Source organism: Ceratotherium simum, chromosome 4, assembly GCF_057802395.1.
Source record: "Ceratotherium simum simum isolate JZ-2026a chromosome 4, ASM5780239v1, whole genome shotgun sequence".
NCBI lineage: Eukaryota > Metazoa > Chordata > Mammalia > Perissodactyla > Rhinocerotidae > Ceratotherium > Ceratotherium simum.
The window spans coordinates 34,613,104-34,628,491 of record NC_141903.1 but is presented as its reverse complement, the minus strand read 5'-3'; the positions used below and the strand labels follow the sequence as shown (position 1 = coordinate 34,628,491).

The 15,388-nt window shown below is 40.8% G+C and overlaps 1 protein-coding gene across 2 annotated transcripts in view; it reads right to left on the bottom strand.

The window, feature by feature from the left end:
* Positions 1-2,209: 2,209 nt before the first annotated feature.
* Positions 2,210-15,388, bottom strand: part of LOC101407382 (protein diaphanous homolog 1) — a 39,193-nt gene continuing 26,014 nt past the window's right edge. For both annotated transcript variants that reach the window (XM_087429645.1, XM_087429646.1), the window contains 16 exons: positions 13,860-13,961; positions 13,374-13,504; positions 13,090-13,176; positions 12,173-12,236; positions 10,904-11,043; positions 9,331-9,439; positions 8,756-8,866; positions 8,461-8,579; positions 7,683-7,799; positions 7,131-7,246; positions 6,543-6,607; positions 5,680-5,859; positions 4,128-4,632; positions 3,752-4,026; positions 2,760-2,874; positions 2,210-2,291 (listed from right to left, as the gene is read on the bottom strand). In XM_087429645.1, coding sequence (XP_087285771.1) covers positions 2,245-2,291; positions 2,760-2,874; positions 3,752-4,026; positions 4,128-4,632; positions 5,680-5,859; positions 6,543-6,607; positions 7,131-7,246; positions 7,683-7,799; positions 8,461-8,579; positions 8,756-8,866; positions 9,331-9,439; positions 10,904-11,043; positions 12,173-12,236; positions 13,090-13,176; positions 13,374-13,504; positions 13,860-13,961 — 2,283 coding nt within the window. In that variant the 3' untranslated portion in view covers positions 2,210-2,244. The remainder of the gene's footprint in view (positions 2,292-2,759; positions 2,875-3,751; positions 4,027-4,127; positions 4,633-5,679; positions 5,860-6,542; positions 6,608-7,130; positions 7,247-7,682; positions 7,800-8,460; positions 8,580-8,755; positions 8,867-9,330; positions 9,440-10,903; positions 11,044-12,172; positions 12,237-13,089; positions 13,177-13,373; positions 13,505-13,859; positions 13,962-15,388) is intronic.

Genomic DNA, 15,388 nt, shown 5'->3' with positions numbered 1-15,388 from the left:
GTAAAACATTGAAAATGCAAAGAAGAAATAATTTTTTAAAAGGGGATGTGTTTGTTCCTTGAGGGGAAATGACTAAAAACATACAGATGTAGCATGTGTGATGAGAAGCAGGAAGGTTTTGCTGCATCTGAGTGTTGCAGATAACTGTTAGAGTTGGGTGAACAGTAAGTACTTATGACTAGATTTGACAAGAAAAAAAGTCTCTTCCAGAAATTTTTTAAAATGATTAAGATTTAGGATGTCTAAAAAATTGCTCATGATTTAATAATTTTTGAGAACACCTCCTCCAGTGTCTCCTAATGGAAAGACTGGGAAATTAAGACAGTGTGCCAATTTAACACTTGAAGGTCCTAACTAAAACTAAGGATAAAGACTAGCTAGAAATTTCCTGCATCAAAATAGCAGCAATCTACTAGTGATGATTATTGCTACATGAAAATCAATACTGCCACTAAACTAAACTGACTAATTTATACATATTCTTTTTAGATTAAGATACAGAGATTTCTAAGAATAATTTAAGGAAAAAAACCCCAAAGCTATAGGAAGTTAGAACCTTCAATGAATAGAAAGTAATTTCCAGGGCAGAAATTGAGCTGAAGGAGCATTAAAAAGTTTGGTTACACTGCTGAAAATAACAAAAGATGAGAAAAGGTCTTGCCTGGGTATTTTAAAAATACTATATACTAATTCATAGCGGGAATATAATGCCAAGGAAGACTACTAAACTGCAGAAGACCCCACTACAATCAATAGTAACACAAAGGTACAGGATAAAAGAAGGATGGGGACATAACCAGGGAGGAAAAGGGCCCAATCCCTGTACAACTGCAGTGGCACTCAGAGCACAGCCACAAGAAAGGGATCTATCCCAGAGGCCAACACAGGGATAGATTCCATGAACTTACAAATTAGGAAATCATTTGATTTTGATTTTCATTGTTAACTAGTCTGTTGATATACTAGAGTAGTATAAGTTATCATTATCACAGTATTTTTAAGTAAGAGGGTGGAAGTAATCCCCTGGGCTGGACTTTAGTTCAGAAGGTGACAGTCTTCTTAAGAGCAAAAGGCCACTTTGCCCTGAATGCTAGGGCAACGGGACAGGCCTGAACACTGTGATCTTACACTCCTACATACACTCACGTAACTAGGGGCCACACAAAGCACCTAGCAATCTGTTAGGCTCCTTATTAGAACAAAGTGCAGCCTGGTTCCACGAGATCACTTAAGGAGAAAAATAATAATTGTCTTTAAAAATGCTTATTTAGGGCCGGCCCCGTGGCTTGGCAGTTAAGTGCGCGCGCTCCGCTGCTGGCGGCCCGGGTTCGGATCCCGGGCGCGCACCGGCACACCGCTTGTCCGGCCACGCTGAGGCCGGGTCCCACATACAGCAACTAGAAGGATGTGCAGCTATGACATACAACTATCTACTGGGGCTTTGGGGGAAAACATAAATAAATAAAATTATTTTAAAAAATTTTTTTAAAATGTTATTAAAAATGCTTATTTACTAGGTTGAAGATGGAGAGGGGAAATGCTCCAAAGTTACACTTAATTTTCGTCATAATAAATCTACAAATAAACAAAAAAGCTGGAAGTAGATGGAAATACAAAATTATTGGGCAATGATTGTCATTAAGTACATGACAAGATCTTTCAAATACTGTATCCCTCAGGGGAAATAACTACAAGTGTTCCATCATAATGCAGCACAAAACCACAAGAATTAGGTAGTGAAGAAAGAAGAGGGCAGAACAGATCAGATCTCCTAAAATGAAGGGGAAGATATGAAGGTGAAGAAGAAAAGCAAGAATTTATATTAAAAAAAATGGATCAAATTTCAAGATCCCTGGATCTGGTCATATAACCTTGGGCAAGCTACCTAACTGTTCAGTCTATATATGCTACAGAAGGGAGATAATACGCATCCTGCCTATCTCATAAGGTTTCTTTGCGTGTCAAAGAGGGCAACAGAAGTTAAAGCACTTTGAAAATGGTAAAACACAACCCAAATGTAAGGTAATGATTATTATTACTTAAGTTGTCCCTCACCTTCCAAAGAAAGAACAAGTATATGGTAGCTTCAACTTAAAATAATTTTCTTCCCTGTCAGTTAACATCACAGCTACCAGTCTTACTGGACTCTAAAAAAAACTAGCAAAAGAGAAATCAACCCCAATCTCTGGTCTCAGTTTTCTAAAGAGAAATTCCTTTATATCTGTTTCATTTTTACTCTAATATTCAAAAGACCCAACTAACAGGCTCTTCTGTATTCTTACCTTTCGAAGCTGCAGAAGCAAAGGGCCAGGAAGTTCCGAGAAACCATCAGATATTGGAAAGAAATGGAAGAAACAAAAGGAATCACACATGGTTCTTTGTTACTGTAGACAGTTGCTCAACCACAAGACCTATTGAGGACTCTGCCCAACCCTTGTCAATTAAGTATGTAGGTCTAGAGATGGCACCTTAAGGTAGTACCACTTAAGAGTATCATCAAAATGGGCCCAGACTGAGCTTCTGTCACTTTAATCTAATATCCCCACAAGTTACATTAACACATAATACCTACATGCAACAAACAGTTCTCTTTCCCAACCCCAGCATCCCCAGAATACAAAAATATATGATTTTCTTCTGAATGGGAAAACGCATCTCTCTTCAACCCTCACCCAGGGAAGGGAAAGGAGTGGGAAACCCATTTAAAGGATATTCTAAGTCCTACACTGACCCTTTGCATGAAACAGGAAGGGACTCACTCTTGGTCTGGGCAGAGAAGGTAAGGGTAAGTTTGGCAAAAAGTTCATTGTTCTCAAAGCGGTCCTCTTTCACCTTTGTCCAGAAGCAGTCCTGGGAAAGGTCCTCAGCAACAAACTGTGGATACAGGCAGGGTATCAAGAGTTAACTAAGCTGAACTCTGTACTTTCCATCCTAGAAAACTGATTACGATGCAAAAGAGGTGGCTGGCTGGTTATTAGCAATGTCATACTAGAACAAGACTAACCTGAGACACAGAGAACAGCTGTGTTCCTTGTGGTGGGATCAGGAGATGATGCTTCCTGTTTATTTATTGGTGATTATTCAAGAACTAGATTCAGTTATGCTACTTCTCCTTCCAACCCCAAATCCTCTAGTTTTAGAAGCATTAGGGATTTCACATCTTCCCTTGTCTTACATTACATTTATCCCGTCAATGTGGCTGTGTGCCAAATTTATTCATTTTATGAACAAATCCCTAAGCTCCTTTAACTTGATTTCTGTAAGCAAAAGCCTGGCACAGAATCATAGGGGTCTCAAACACACAGTGGGAGAGTGGAAGTAATTCCCTCTAACACACAGTGTGCCATGGAAACATATCCTGTGTAGCTCATTTACTGCGGGGTGGGGAAGGAGCTATATCCATAAATCCACAACTTTTGGATCAGCACAATTATCAGTAGGCTGCAGATTGGTGAAATGGCTATTATCAAACTGTGTTTCCATGGTACTCAGATCCTCAGAGAAAAGGCAAAAAACTAACTTAAAGCTAAGTTTAGGTTTTATAGCAGAGTACAGGGCTCAAAGAACTCTCCATGGTCATGTATGGCATAGGAGATGCCTCATATATGCTGAACAAACATAAGCATTAGTAGAACTTTAAGACAGACAGATGTGAGCCATAAGAAAGGGAAACCCACCCATGCACAAATGCAAAGTAGGAAACTGAAGTGATTTTTTAAGATCTACTGCTGAAATGGACAGAAATTCTCACCTTGGACCAGTTTGGCCTCCGGAGCTGCACCTCTGGCTTATAAAGCTTCTTTGGGGTTAATCCAAATGGCAGAACTGGGGCCACAGGAACTCCAAATCCAAAAGGGGGAGGTGGAGGCATACCCATTCCTGGTGGAGGTGGAGGAATGCCAGGGCCTCCAGGAAATGGAGGGGGTGGAGGGATTCCAGGACCACCAGGAAGAGGGGGGGGGGGAGGAGGCATTCCTGGTCCTCCAGGCAAGGGAGGAGGGGGTGGGGCGATGCAAGCACCCCCAGGCAAAGGAGGGGTGGGGATGCTAGCACCCCCAGGCAAAGGAGGGGTGGGGGATACTAGCACCCCCAGGCAAAGGAGGGGTGGGGGATGCTAGCACCCCCAGGCAAAGGAGGGGGTGGGGGGATGCTAGCACCCCCAGGCAAAGGAGGGGGTGGGGGGATGCTAGCACTCTCAGGCAAAGGGGGAGGTGGGGGGATGGCAGCACCCCCGGGCAAAGGGGCAGGTTGGGGGATGCCAGCACCTTCAGGCAAAAGACAGACTAGGGGGATGTCAGCACCCCCAGGCAAAGGAGGGGGTGCGGGGATACAAACATCCCCAGGCAAAGGAGAGGATGAGGAGATGCAAACCTTCCCAGATAAGACAAGGGGAGGTGGGGGAGGTGGGGGAGAAGGAATGGTATCACCCCCAGGAAGAGGAGGTGGGGGTGGTATGCTAACCTCTCCTGGTAAAGGAGGGGCTGGGGGTGGAATAGCAGTGCCAGAGTCACCAGGCAAAGGAGGGGCAGGGGAAACAGTAGCACTGCCGGAAGGGGCTACAGCAGTAACTGCGGTGGAAAGAGAAGCCATTTCTTTCTTGGCATCTTCCAGTTCCTTGGACAGCTTGGCAACCTAGAGAAACAACATCAATGGGAATACTTTTCACTCCACTTCAGGGAGTACTGTGCCTAGAAGGGACCTAAGACATTACTTAATCCAAACTTCTCGTTTTACACATGAAGGGACTGAAAGGAGTCAGATAAAATGATTTGTCTAAAGTCACATAGCTGTTTAGTGGCAGAGACAAAACTAGAATTCAGGTCTTCATGTTCTTAGTTCAGTATGCTTTGCATTAAAAAGGCAATTTCAGGGGCTGGCCCCGTGGCGCAGGAGTAAAGTGCGCAAGCTCTGCTTCGGCTTCCCAGTTCACAGGTTTGGATCCCAGGAGCTCACCGATGCACCGCTTGTCAAGCCATGCTGTGGCAGCATCCCATATAAAGCAGAGGAAGACAGGCACAGATGCTAGCCCAGGGCCAATCTTCCTCAGCACAAAGAGGAGGATTGGCATCAGATGTTAGCTCAGGGCTAATCTTCCACACAATAAAATAAAATAAATAAAAAGGCAATGAATTTCAACCTTTATATTAAACTCTCACTTTGATTAGAAAATGCAATGGTCAAGTAAAACAAATATTCTAGTTATATAATTAATATATGTGCTATATAGGTAACTATATAACCACATAAGTGATCAAGTTATCAGATATCACAGATCATTTAAATATTTACAATTGCAGAGAGAGTGTGTGGGGATAAATCTGTCCAGAGATGACTAAAATAAGAGAAAAACAGCAAATATGAGAATGGTTTATTCAGCTTTTGCTCCTAAATTTATTAGAAGAGTATTATCTTCATTTCTGGGTAGTACTGTGACTCATTTTATTCTTTATGTTGTTCTATATTTTCCAGATTTTCTATCTTATATACTACTTACCCCCAAAATAAAACAAAAAACAGGAAATGATTTAAAAAATATGTACTATCTATCTAACTAGATTACCTACTATTAGCTGAACTCTTCCTACGAGTAAGATGACTGACTCCTGCTCCAAGACAGGCTCATCCTGAGGCTGCTGACAGCAGTTACAGGCCACTCTGCCTTCCCTGCTCAGAAGTTACCTCTCCTGTGAGCTGAGACACCTCTGCTTCAAGGTCCTGTTTCTTTGTGGCAATTTGTTGCTTTTCAGAATCCAATGCATCCTTTTCACCCTGAAGATCCTGAAGCTTCTGCTCGAAGTCACTTTCCATCTTTTTCATTTCCACCTGTAGCTCGTGTCGGGCTGTTAACTCTGAGTCCAGCTAAAGGAGAAAGGAATCAGGCTCCCAGAAGCTCTCCATCTCAGCAAGAAGCACCCATAATTTACTGTTTTGTGCCAATCCTTGATCTATGGAGCTCAATGACCCAGGGAATGCCTGGGAAAAAGAGCACCTTAAATTTTTGACCTTAAAATCAAGGTTAAAGGAGGGGGAAACCAGGGATCATTTCCACTGTCTACCCATTTTTGGAATTATAATTTTTAAAAAGCCTAAGATTTTAAAGACATTTAACCAGGACAGCTATCATGCACAATCCCAGTAGTCTCTAGTATCAAAAACCTATCACCCACAATAGGCGATCTTACCAACCAAAGAAAAAAAGAGAATTCAGACATATTCCAGTTCCTGTTGTTCTAGGAATAAGAGGCCTGAGATACCAAGCAAACCTGAGTGCTGTCCCTATTATATAAGAGTGTCCTCTGTCTTTCCTATCCTGCCCAGAGGCCCAAGAACTGTGCAAACTCACCACTAACTAGCCCCTCATGATTACATCCACACCACTTTCTCCACTGAGTAACCTATACCAGAAGGATCTCCCCTAGGAACTGCTACTGCATGCTGAATGCTTTCAAAATATCACTGGTAATTGTTTCACATGTCAGAAAAATCATAATCCTTAGACAAAGAGAGATATACCCCAATTTTTTTTGGTCTCTCATACACACCTTCTTTTCCAGCTCTGTGGCTTTGGCTTCAGATATCTCCACCTTTGTTTTATCAATCATTTGATCTGAAAAGGAGAAGAGTCAGGAAGTAAAGCCCCCAATTTTCTTGACTTCCCCTTTCATGAGCTAAGTCCTTCAATATAACCAAAGGGCAGTCTTTGGTCCTTTTGTTTATTTTTATTATCCTTCTTAATGTTCTGCATTAGACAAAGAAGTGGAACTTGCAGTTAAATTCAACACATAACTTCTGAATGCCTGTTATGCAGTAAGGCCACCATGCTGCCTGGCGTGGAGAAGGCTGACAAGTAACTTAGGAATCTCTGAGACCAGCAGGAATCATAGATAATAGTTGAAGTCTCTTTAAAAGGTGGGGTGGTGTATGAGAAGGGATACACTTTCAGAACTGTGTAGAAATAAATTAAAGGCTTCTCTACTCCTAGCAAAAATATTGGTTATCACCTAAAAAGGGCAAAAATGGAAATACTTGGGGACTAGAAAGATATCTTCTCTGAAATTTTCACTGAAAGAAAGATGCAAATTAAAGGTAGAAGTGATGTTTTAAGGAACCAGATAGAAGAATATGCTTACCAATCAATCCCTCAATATCAATCTGGAGGTGCCGGCACTTGAAGTCCGGATCAGCCCCATTCTTATGCAGAACTATCTGAGAAATACATTCTTCGATCAACTTATAATACTGCGGTCTATGGAAGAAACAAAACAAGGTTATTAAGGGAAAACCAAAATATAATTTTCACAAGTATTCAGGATCAAGAAAAGTTAACTGCTTTGACAATAGAGGGACGTAAGGATAAACATTCTGGAAAAGACCTTTTAATAAAATTAACAGAAGAATCACTGCCATGCCAAGAAATCCCCCTCTTCCACATCAGCTACCCTATCTACTTCAGATAATCGAAACTTCTTGCCACCTGCCTCCTTGTGCCACTGCTTTCCCATCTAAGAACTGGAGCTTGATCTTTCCTATGAGGGATAGTACTATTGCTGAATCTCTACTTCCAAGCAATCTGAAAGAACTAAAAATTGCTACTTCCCTTTACAGACAATCTTTGAATTTAAGGATTTTGCTCTCTCCACTTATGCTCAAATTCAAAACTTCCCACAAGTATACCATCTTACCTGGCCTCATAGTCATTACGGACCAAGAGTAGGTGCTGCAGAATGGACAGGAAGTGTGGTTCTGCCTTTGAATCCTTCACTGTGTTTAAGAGAATCTGGAAGACTTCACTGAAGTCAGTGGAAAAGAGGCTAAGGAAAGTATATATTTAAAACCTGTGTTTGACAGGTGGCTTGTCCAACTATCAGGAAAAGTAGCAAGATGCCACTTCTATTCTAACAGCTGTTCCTCCTGTAAACATTGCCCAAAACTTTAAGCTCTATAAACTTCTTTTGGCCAAGGGACCAGTGAGTTGGGTGGTAGTATACACAGAGACAGAGGATTCCTTGCACCTGGCTTGAAAATAAAGCAGTAGTCAGAAACGAAAAGATAACTGCCTCAAAGTCATTTGTGGCAAATATCAATAGGCAACCAAATTACTCCCTCTGTCAGTCTCAGGGACACACAGAGGAAAACCAATTACAACCCCACTCCCCGACTTGTATGTGTTCTCCAAAACTGAGCTCTACATCATAGTAAGCTAAGCTATCATGTTCTAGGAGGCCTATACTAATTTTGATGGCTGCTTCCAAGCTGAGCAACCCTCAGATCACCTTTCCTAACTTCCCTGGTCCATGCTGAGGTAAATAAATCCAACAGTAATCAAAAGACACCTGCCTTTTCTACCAAGAAGACACACAGGCTGATGCCTTGTTCTGAGTCACCACCCCCACGCAATTCCATACAGGGATCTACAACTGAATGTCTCATCTGTCTTGAACCCAGTCAGTAAAAGGATATTCCATCTCCATTCGAATGTCATCCAGCCGTCCCTTCAGGTCATAGGAATCTTCTTCCCCTTGTTCATCAAACACAGCTAGTTGTACTCTCATATCATCATTTTCAATCTCTCGAAGGTCCTGTCAATGGCAAAAGTATAGCTCAGGAAACCCAGAAGTGTCCTAAGCTGGCTAGAAGAAACCCAAACCTTTCAACCTGGTTTTTAAATTGAAAGCCAAAGTTATCCCAGGGATGACTGGGCTATAAGAGTAAGAAGAAATCAACCCAGCCTCTCTAATGAAGTGTTGCATCTCACCTGTAACACTTGATGCAGCCCCAAGCGCATCAGTTCACTTCGGATGTGAACTCGGAAGTCAAGTTCTTCAGCTGGTGTGATGAGAGCATTGATGAGCTGTAGGCATCCCACCTAAAATAAAAAACATCAGCAGCTTTGTCAGTGTTAACTCCTGGAGATAAAGATTCCATTCTCTTGACATGCATTCTGAGGCCTCCAAATATAACCTAGAAGATGCAGTATAGAAACTACAAGAATGACTTTCTGTTACAGCAATATGACCTGGTTTGAGCACAGGTTTGGAGAGCTCAGAGGTCTAAATGATTCCAAGGATTTGATGATATAATTTGTTCTAGGCCTTGGTTTTTCTAGCTTGTAAATAGATACCATGCCTTTTTTCCATCTCATAATGAGGAAAACAGTTCTTTCTCTGCCTTCTTGGAGAGAAGGATAATCATTTTTCCTTCAGAACAAATTCTGAAATATAAAATATATAGTTGGGAACTACTCCAGGTGTTCTATTAAAAGGTCAAATGAACTCAAGTCTTTCCATCTTGAATTCCATTCTTGGGCCCAGTTTCAGGGGATATACATGCCTTGAGTGCAATGGAGGTCCCACTTTTTAATCCATCCAGCAGTGGCTGGAAACGTTCCACTTCATCCATCTCAGCTCTTTCTGTCATCGCCTCCAAAACCCTTTCATTCCTGCCCAAGAAAAAGGAACGTGAGAGAACTGCCCAGGTGCTCTGACACAGACATGAACAACAGGCGGACTATAGAGGGGCACAGATCAGTTAGGAAATAGAACATTATCAATGCTCTGGATTTCTCACATTATTCTTCTCATCACCTAGAGCAGAAGCTAGAACTGCAGAAAGCTAAGGGCCATCTCTTTAGAAAAATGTACTCCCTAAAGACCATCCATAAACTCCTACCCATGGATACTAAATTAAGACCCCTGTTCTATGGAGTATAAATTGGTACAACTTTTGGAGGGGCATTTAAAAGTATCAATTTTTGGGCCGGCCCCGTGGCTTAGCGGTTAGGTGTGCGCGCTCTGCTGCTGGCGGCCCGGGTTCAGATCCCGGGCGCGCACCGACGCACCACTTCTCTGGCCATGCTGAGGCCATGTCCCACATACAGCAACTAGAAGGATGTGCAGCTATGACATACAACTATCTACTGGGGCTTTGGGGGAAAAAATAAATAAATAAAATTATTTTTAAAAAGTATCAATTTTTAATGCACATAACATTTGGCCTACTTGTAGAAATCTATCCAACATAAATGCATAAATATGAAGGAATATATGTACAAGGATATTCTATTATAGTACCATTTGTAATAGTAAAGACTCTTTTTATCATCTAGAGTAGGGACCAGAATCTGCTTAAAAAAAAAAAAAAAGTCTACTTAAAAGTCTAACAAGGGAGGAACTGTTAAATAAATTATGGGACATAAATACTATGGAATGCTAAATAGCCACTAAAGATAATAAGGTAGATCTAGAAGTACTGCCATAGAAGGATGTCCAAGATCTACTGTTAAATAAAAAGAAACAAGTTGAAAAGAATGAATGGTATGATTTAGCTTTTTCTAAATCAAACTCCTCCACAAAAATAAAAATCTATCCAATCATGTGACTGGTTTTATAGGCAAAAGCCATCTTTTCTTTGTTTTAAGATACCATCTTTTGCAGTGGCAGAAGATGTCTTAGAATCTAGGAAATGCAATATATTTGTCTGTGCTAGAAAAATGTCTATGAGACTGTACCAAACCATTAACAGTGGTTACCTCTGCAGAATAGGATCTGCCAAAGGGATGAGGTTGTTAAACTTTACTTTATATACTTCTATATTGTTTGAATTTTAAAAATAATGTTGAGTTATTTCTGAATTAAAAAGAAAAGTAAAAAGAAACCCTTGTCCTAGACAACACAGACATTAATGGAGATCTAGGAGATATCCTGCTATACCTCTGATAATCAGTGCTCCACTCAGAACAGCCCCCATCACTTAAATATTAAGATTCAGTGTTCGGATCTGGGAAGAAATACAGTCTTACCCAGTATTTAAGACCAAGCAGATACCCAAGCAACTCAATTTTCCTCTAGACTAGGGAAGATGGTAAAAAAGAGAATGGAGAGGAGAAATAATTCCAGTCACATACATGTCCTCTGGCTGTGGTAGGATACAGAGAGCAGAAAGCAGCTTAGCTGCATCAATCATCATGTTGGGAACAGCAGGATCCATGGCTCTGACCAGCAGCAGGATTCCTTCTTCTGTCTCCAACATGGTCTTGATTCCAAACTGGAAGGACAAGAACAGAGAAGGGAGGCTTAAAGGTGACTGCATCCAAACAGGGGCAAGTTTAGGAGTCGTTATAAGTTGAATGGTGTTTACCCCGCAAATTCATATGTTGAAGTCCTAACCCCTAGTACCTCAGAATGTGACATTATTTGGAAATAGAGTCATTGGCAGATGTAATTAGTTAAGTTACAATGAGGTTATACTAGAGTAGGATGGGCCCTTAATCCAATATGACTGTTGTCCTTATAAAAAGGGGAACTGTGGACACAGACATGCACACACATGCCATGTGAACACAAAGGCAGAGATTGGGGTAATGCGCCTACAAGCCAAGGAATGTCAAAGACTGCCAGCCACCAGAAGCTAGGAGAGACGCATGGAACATATTCTCCATCACAGCCTTCAGGAGGAACCCACCCTGCCAACAGCTTGATCTTGGACTTATAGCCTCTAGAACTGTGAGACAATAAATTCCTATTGTTTAAGACACCCAGTTTGTAGTACTTTGTAACAGCAGCCCTAGCAAACTAATACAGGGGTAGAACGCTTTTCCCAATATGGCTAAACAGAGATGAGCATAGCAAAATAATTTTCTAGTAGATACAACAGAATTCTATGTCTTCCAAGAATAAAAATCTTTGATTCTTATGTTTCTTTTTAATGCCCCCCCCAAAGGAATAAGTTAATTATAACAAAATCAAAATATAAGGAAGATAGATTTGTACTTGGGAAAAAATAATTGTGGGCTCCCTGGGTTTATATTCTACACACACAAAAAGATGATTTGAAAAGATTCTACAGTAGGAATGGTCTGGGAAAAAAACACACATATAAGCAGAGAATAAAGTAAACCTTCCAAAAACAACAACTTACAGGCCAGGAAATTCAAGAATTAGCAAAAGAAAGTATAAAAAGAGGAAGAAAATCGAGCCTACCTCCGAGACAGACATGAAAACGGGAAAAACGTCCATAGAAGCATGTATATAAGGCAATCAGAAAGTCATGATATTAAAAGGGAAAGCTATAAGTCTTGAACCTCATATTCCTAGGTCCTTTTTGGAGTTTGCCAATAGAGGAGAAAGAATAGGGGTACCGACGGGAACTGGAACGAAAATGGGAAAAATCTCACCTTGTTGTTCATAAAAGCTTTCAAGCAGCGAATGATCTCATGCTTGTTACGGCTATCGTAGCTTCTGCACGTAGAAGACATTATCAGTGAAGTCACTTTATTCTACACCCCTCTCCCATTTGACTTCAATCTTGCAAACAAGGGTCTTAGGAATATCGCAAACTAGTAGTTGAGTAAATTCTAGCACACAGAACTTTGCCCTGAAACACCAGCAAAAACAGGCAGCTGAAGAGGGATCCCCAGCAGCAAATATCTTTGGTTAATCCTCTCTCAATCCAAGAATTTAGCATTACATTAAAATCTTCCCTTAACTCCCTCTAGACTCTTAAGTGCTAAATTCTATCAGGATAACATCCATCTATTACTGCTTCCCTCACTACTTCAAAGGCTTCAAGTCTGAACATTCAAGAGGTATAGGCCCTGTGTTTGTTTTGGAAAGATCCCAGGAAGTAGGGAAGTCACGTTGGGTCAGGCTGGCTTCAGGGTAGCCTAAGACAGTCCAAGGTATCCCTAGTATTATTCCAATCCTAAAGACTGTCATAAAACTAGTCTCAAACTGATCAAGTGTATTATAAGACCTCCAAATGAGCTATGACCCAGACCAGATCACATGGGAACTCTGGACTAAACCAGACCCTATTTCCAGACTGGATAAAAACCTGTGCTGGGAGACTCATAGTCTTATGTGGTATATATCCTGTGTTATTCACTGTGAAATTTAAGTTCCTCTTCCTTTTCCTGTATCTATAATCATCATTCATCCTCTAGTCACCCCTACAATAAACCCCATTCTCAGCTAACAGCATATTCTCCAAGTCTATATCTTTACACTTAACTGCTATTTTCTCCTTTAGAGCAAAGAGCCAAGTCCCCTACTACCCTCCACCTAGAAGATGTCAAAACTTGGAAGTCCTCACCCAGCAGTCTCTTCTTTCTCATCATGAAGTCGTTTAAGGATATCCAACAAGGAGGCCAGGCCCTCAGCACCAAATGTTTGCACCCAACTATAAGGAACAGATAAAGACAATGCAATATCAAATCAAACCGATAAATACTTATTCACCAAAACAAAGATTAACCTGGCAACTCTTTACTCCCAATCCAGAACATTCTCATACTTCCCTGACTCCTTTGATATTCAATCCCCACCAGTGAACTTTAACCTTGGGCTCCACTCCTGTTACCTCCTCAGAATCCTCACCTGACAGGGTTGTTGTTGAGAGAGACACGAAGGGACTCCAGGCAGCTGAGTAGAGGCATATCCCGCAAGCCTGACCTCAACTCCTGAATGTACATCATGGCGGATCTGGAGCTCTCCTTTTGGCTCATGCCCTAGACAAGAGCACATAGAGAGATTAGTACACACTGGATGCAGTCATAAATTGGACTAGTACTAGTCAATACAGTTTACAGAATATCAGAGTAGACACCCATCATACACACCACCAAACTATGTGAGACTCAGAATTTCCCATCCCATTCCACATAACATACGTCATGAAGATTGAATCAGGCAAAAAGTATGTAAGAATGGTAACTCAAATGAGAGTAAACAATAAGTAGGCTTATATTACAGAACAAAACAGAACTGATATAGACATAAAACGTTCTATAAAAGTGGCAAAACAAACAGGTCCAAGATAAGGGCACAGTCTCCCATGTCATGGGTACCTGCCCCAGGACTCACAGCCTTGGAGGTGTGCAAGTATTGGGACACCATCTCTCTCTTGATGATGATGTCCTTCTCCCTCAAAGGTTGCTGTTTCTCCTCATTCAGGTTCATATCCAGCTAGTAGAGGGAGAAAAAAAGGAAAAAAACAAAATTGCCTTGAATTCCTTACAAGTTTTCAATGTTTAAAATTTAGCATACTTAATGAAGAGTTGATCTCACATTAAATTCTTATTGAATATATAAATTTTCCTGATCTCTAGGGATTTAAGCTATTACAGATGATGAAAGTTCCTCGGGGATAAATGTGGTTAACATTTTAGTAGAAATCCCTACAGACATTTTTATACACATACACTTACATTTTTCCTAACAAAAATGGACTCAATATAGAAGAAAAATTTATTCTGCATTATTGAAAAAAAAGGACGCATAATATTTTCTGCACTTAGGATGGACCTTAATAATCTCTTCAGACTGAAGCACTGGAACACTGGCATCATCCGAACACCAGCAAAACCACACTAGGGCCTAAACATCCGTTACCCCTGGTTAACTCAGTCCCTGTACAAACTCCTTTCCCACAAAGAAAGAACTGGAAACTCTGTGATAAAGCCCGTCAACAGACATAACCTGGAGTGTGGTATTGGGGGAACAGCTCTGCTTGAGCCTATGACATGTAGAACCACGTGTCTGAGCCCAGTACCTCAGTGAGCACAAGTTTAACTCTAACAAGTCCAGAATATTATTTGAAATGGGGAAAATAATAGGTGGGGTAAAAAGTGGATATATCCTATTTCTTCTCAGGGGTGTGTGTGTGTGAAGGAATTGTTGCCATCGTTGCCTCCAAACAGGAATATTAATTTGACATTTTCTGATTCAATTCCTGATGCTTTTTTCCTCTTTTTACAGATAAATTGAATGCAGAAGTTGCACAGTGGTGGCCTTCAGGTCAAATCAGACCCAAAGATAAAGTATGTTTTTCTTGGCTAGCTCAACATTTTAAATTTGGGAAACTTCACATTTAAATATGGATTTTTAGCATCAAGGGATGCAATCATCAAATTTCAGATTATGAGAAACTTTACAGGTCAAACAGTTTCTTCAACAAATTTTTAACAGCAATAGCAAGGACAAATAGAGGGAGGAAAACCTACAGATTAAATGAAACTTGAGAATATTAGCACAATGGATCTTATTTGGAATTGTGACTTAAACAAACTGTTTTTTAAAAAATGACCTAATGGGGGAAATTTGAATGCTGGCTATTATTTTTGATGCTATTAAAGAATTACTGTTTTTAAAAAATTACAGATTTCTGGCTTCTTTTGAAAGATAGAAATATCTGGCACTACTGGGCTAGCAACCCCAAATGGAATGCTACAACACCTGTCGGAACTGATCTGTGGCAGGCCTTTCTAACCATACCAAAATGCTTTATTTTCCCACAGTCCCTTCTCCTTTTTATCATCTTCTATCTAGCCTGGTTAACTTATTTATGCTACCTCTCTGGCCCTAAAGACACTTAAATTTGCAATCCAAGGCCA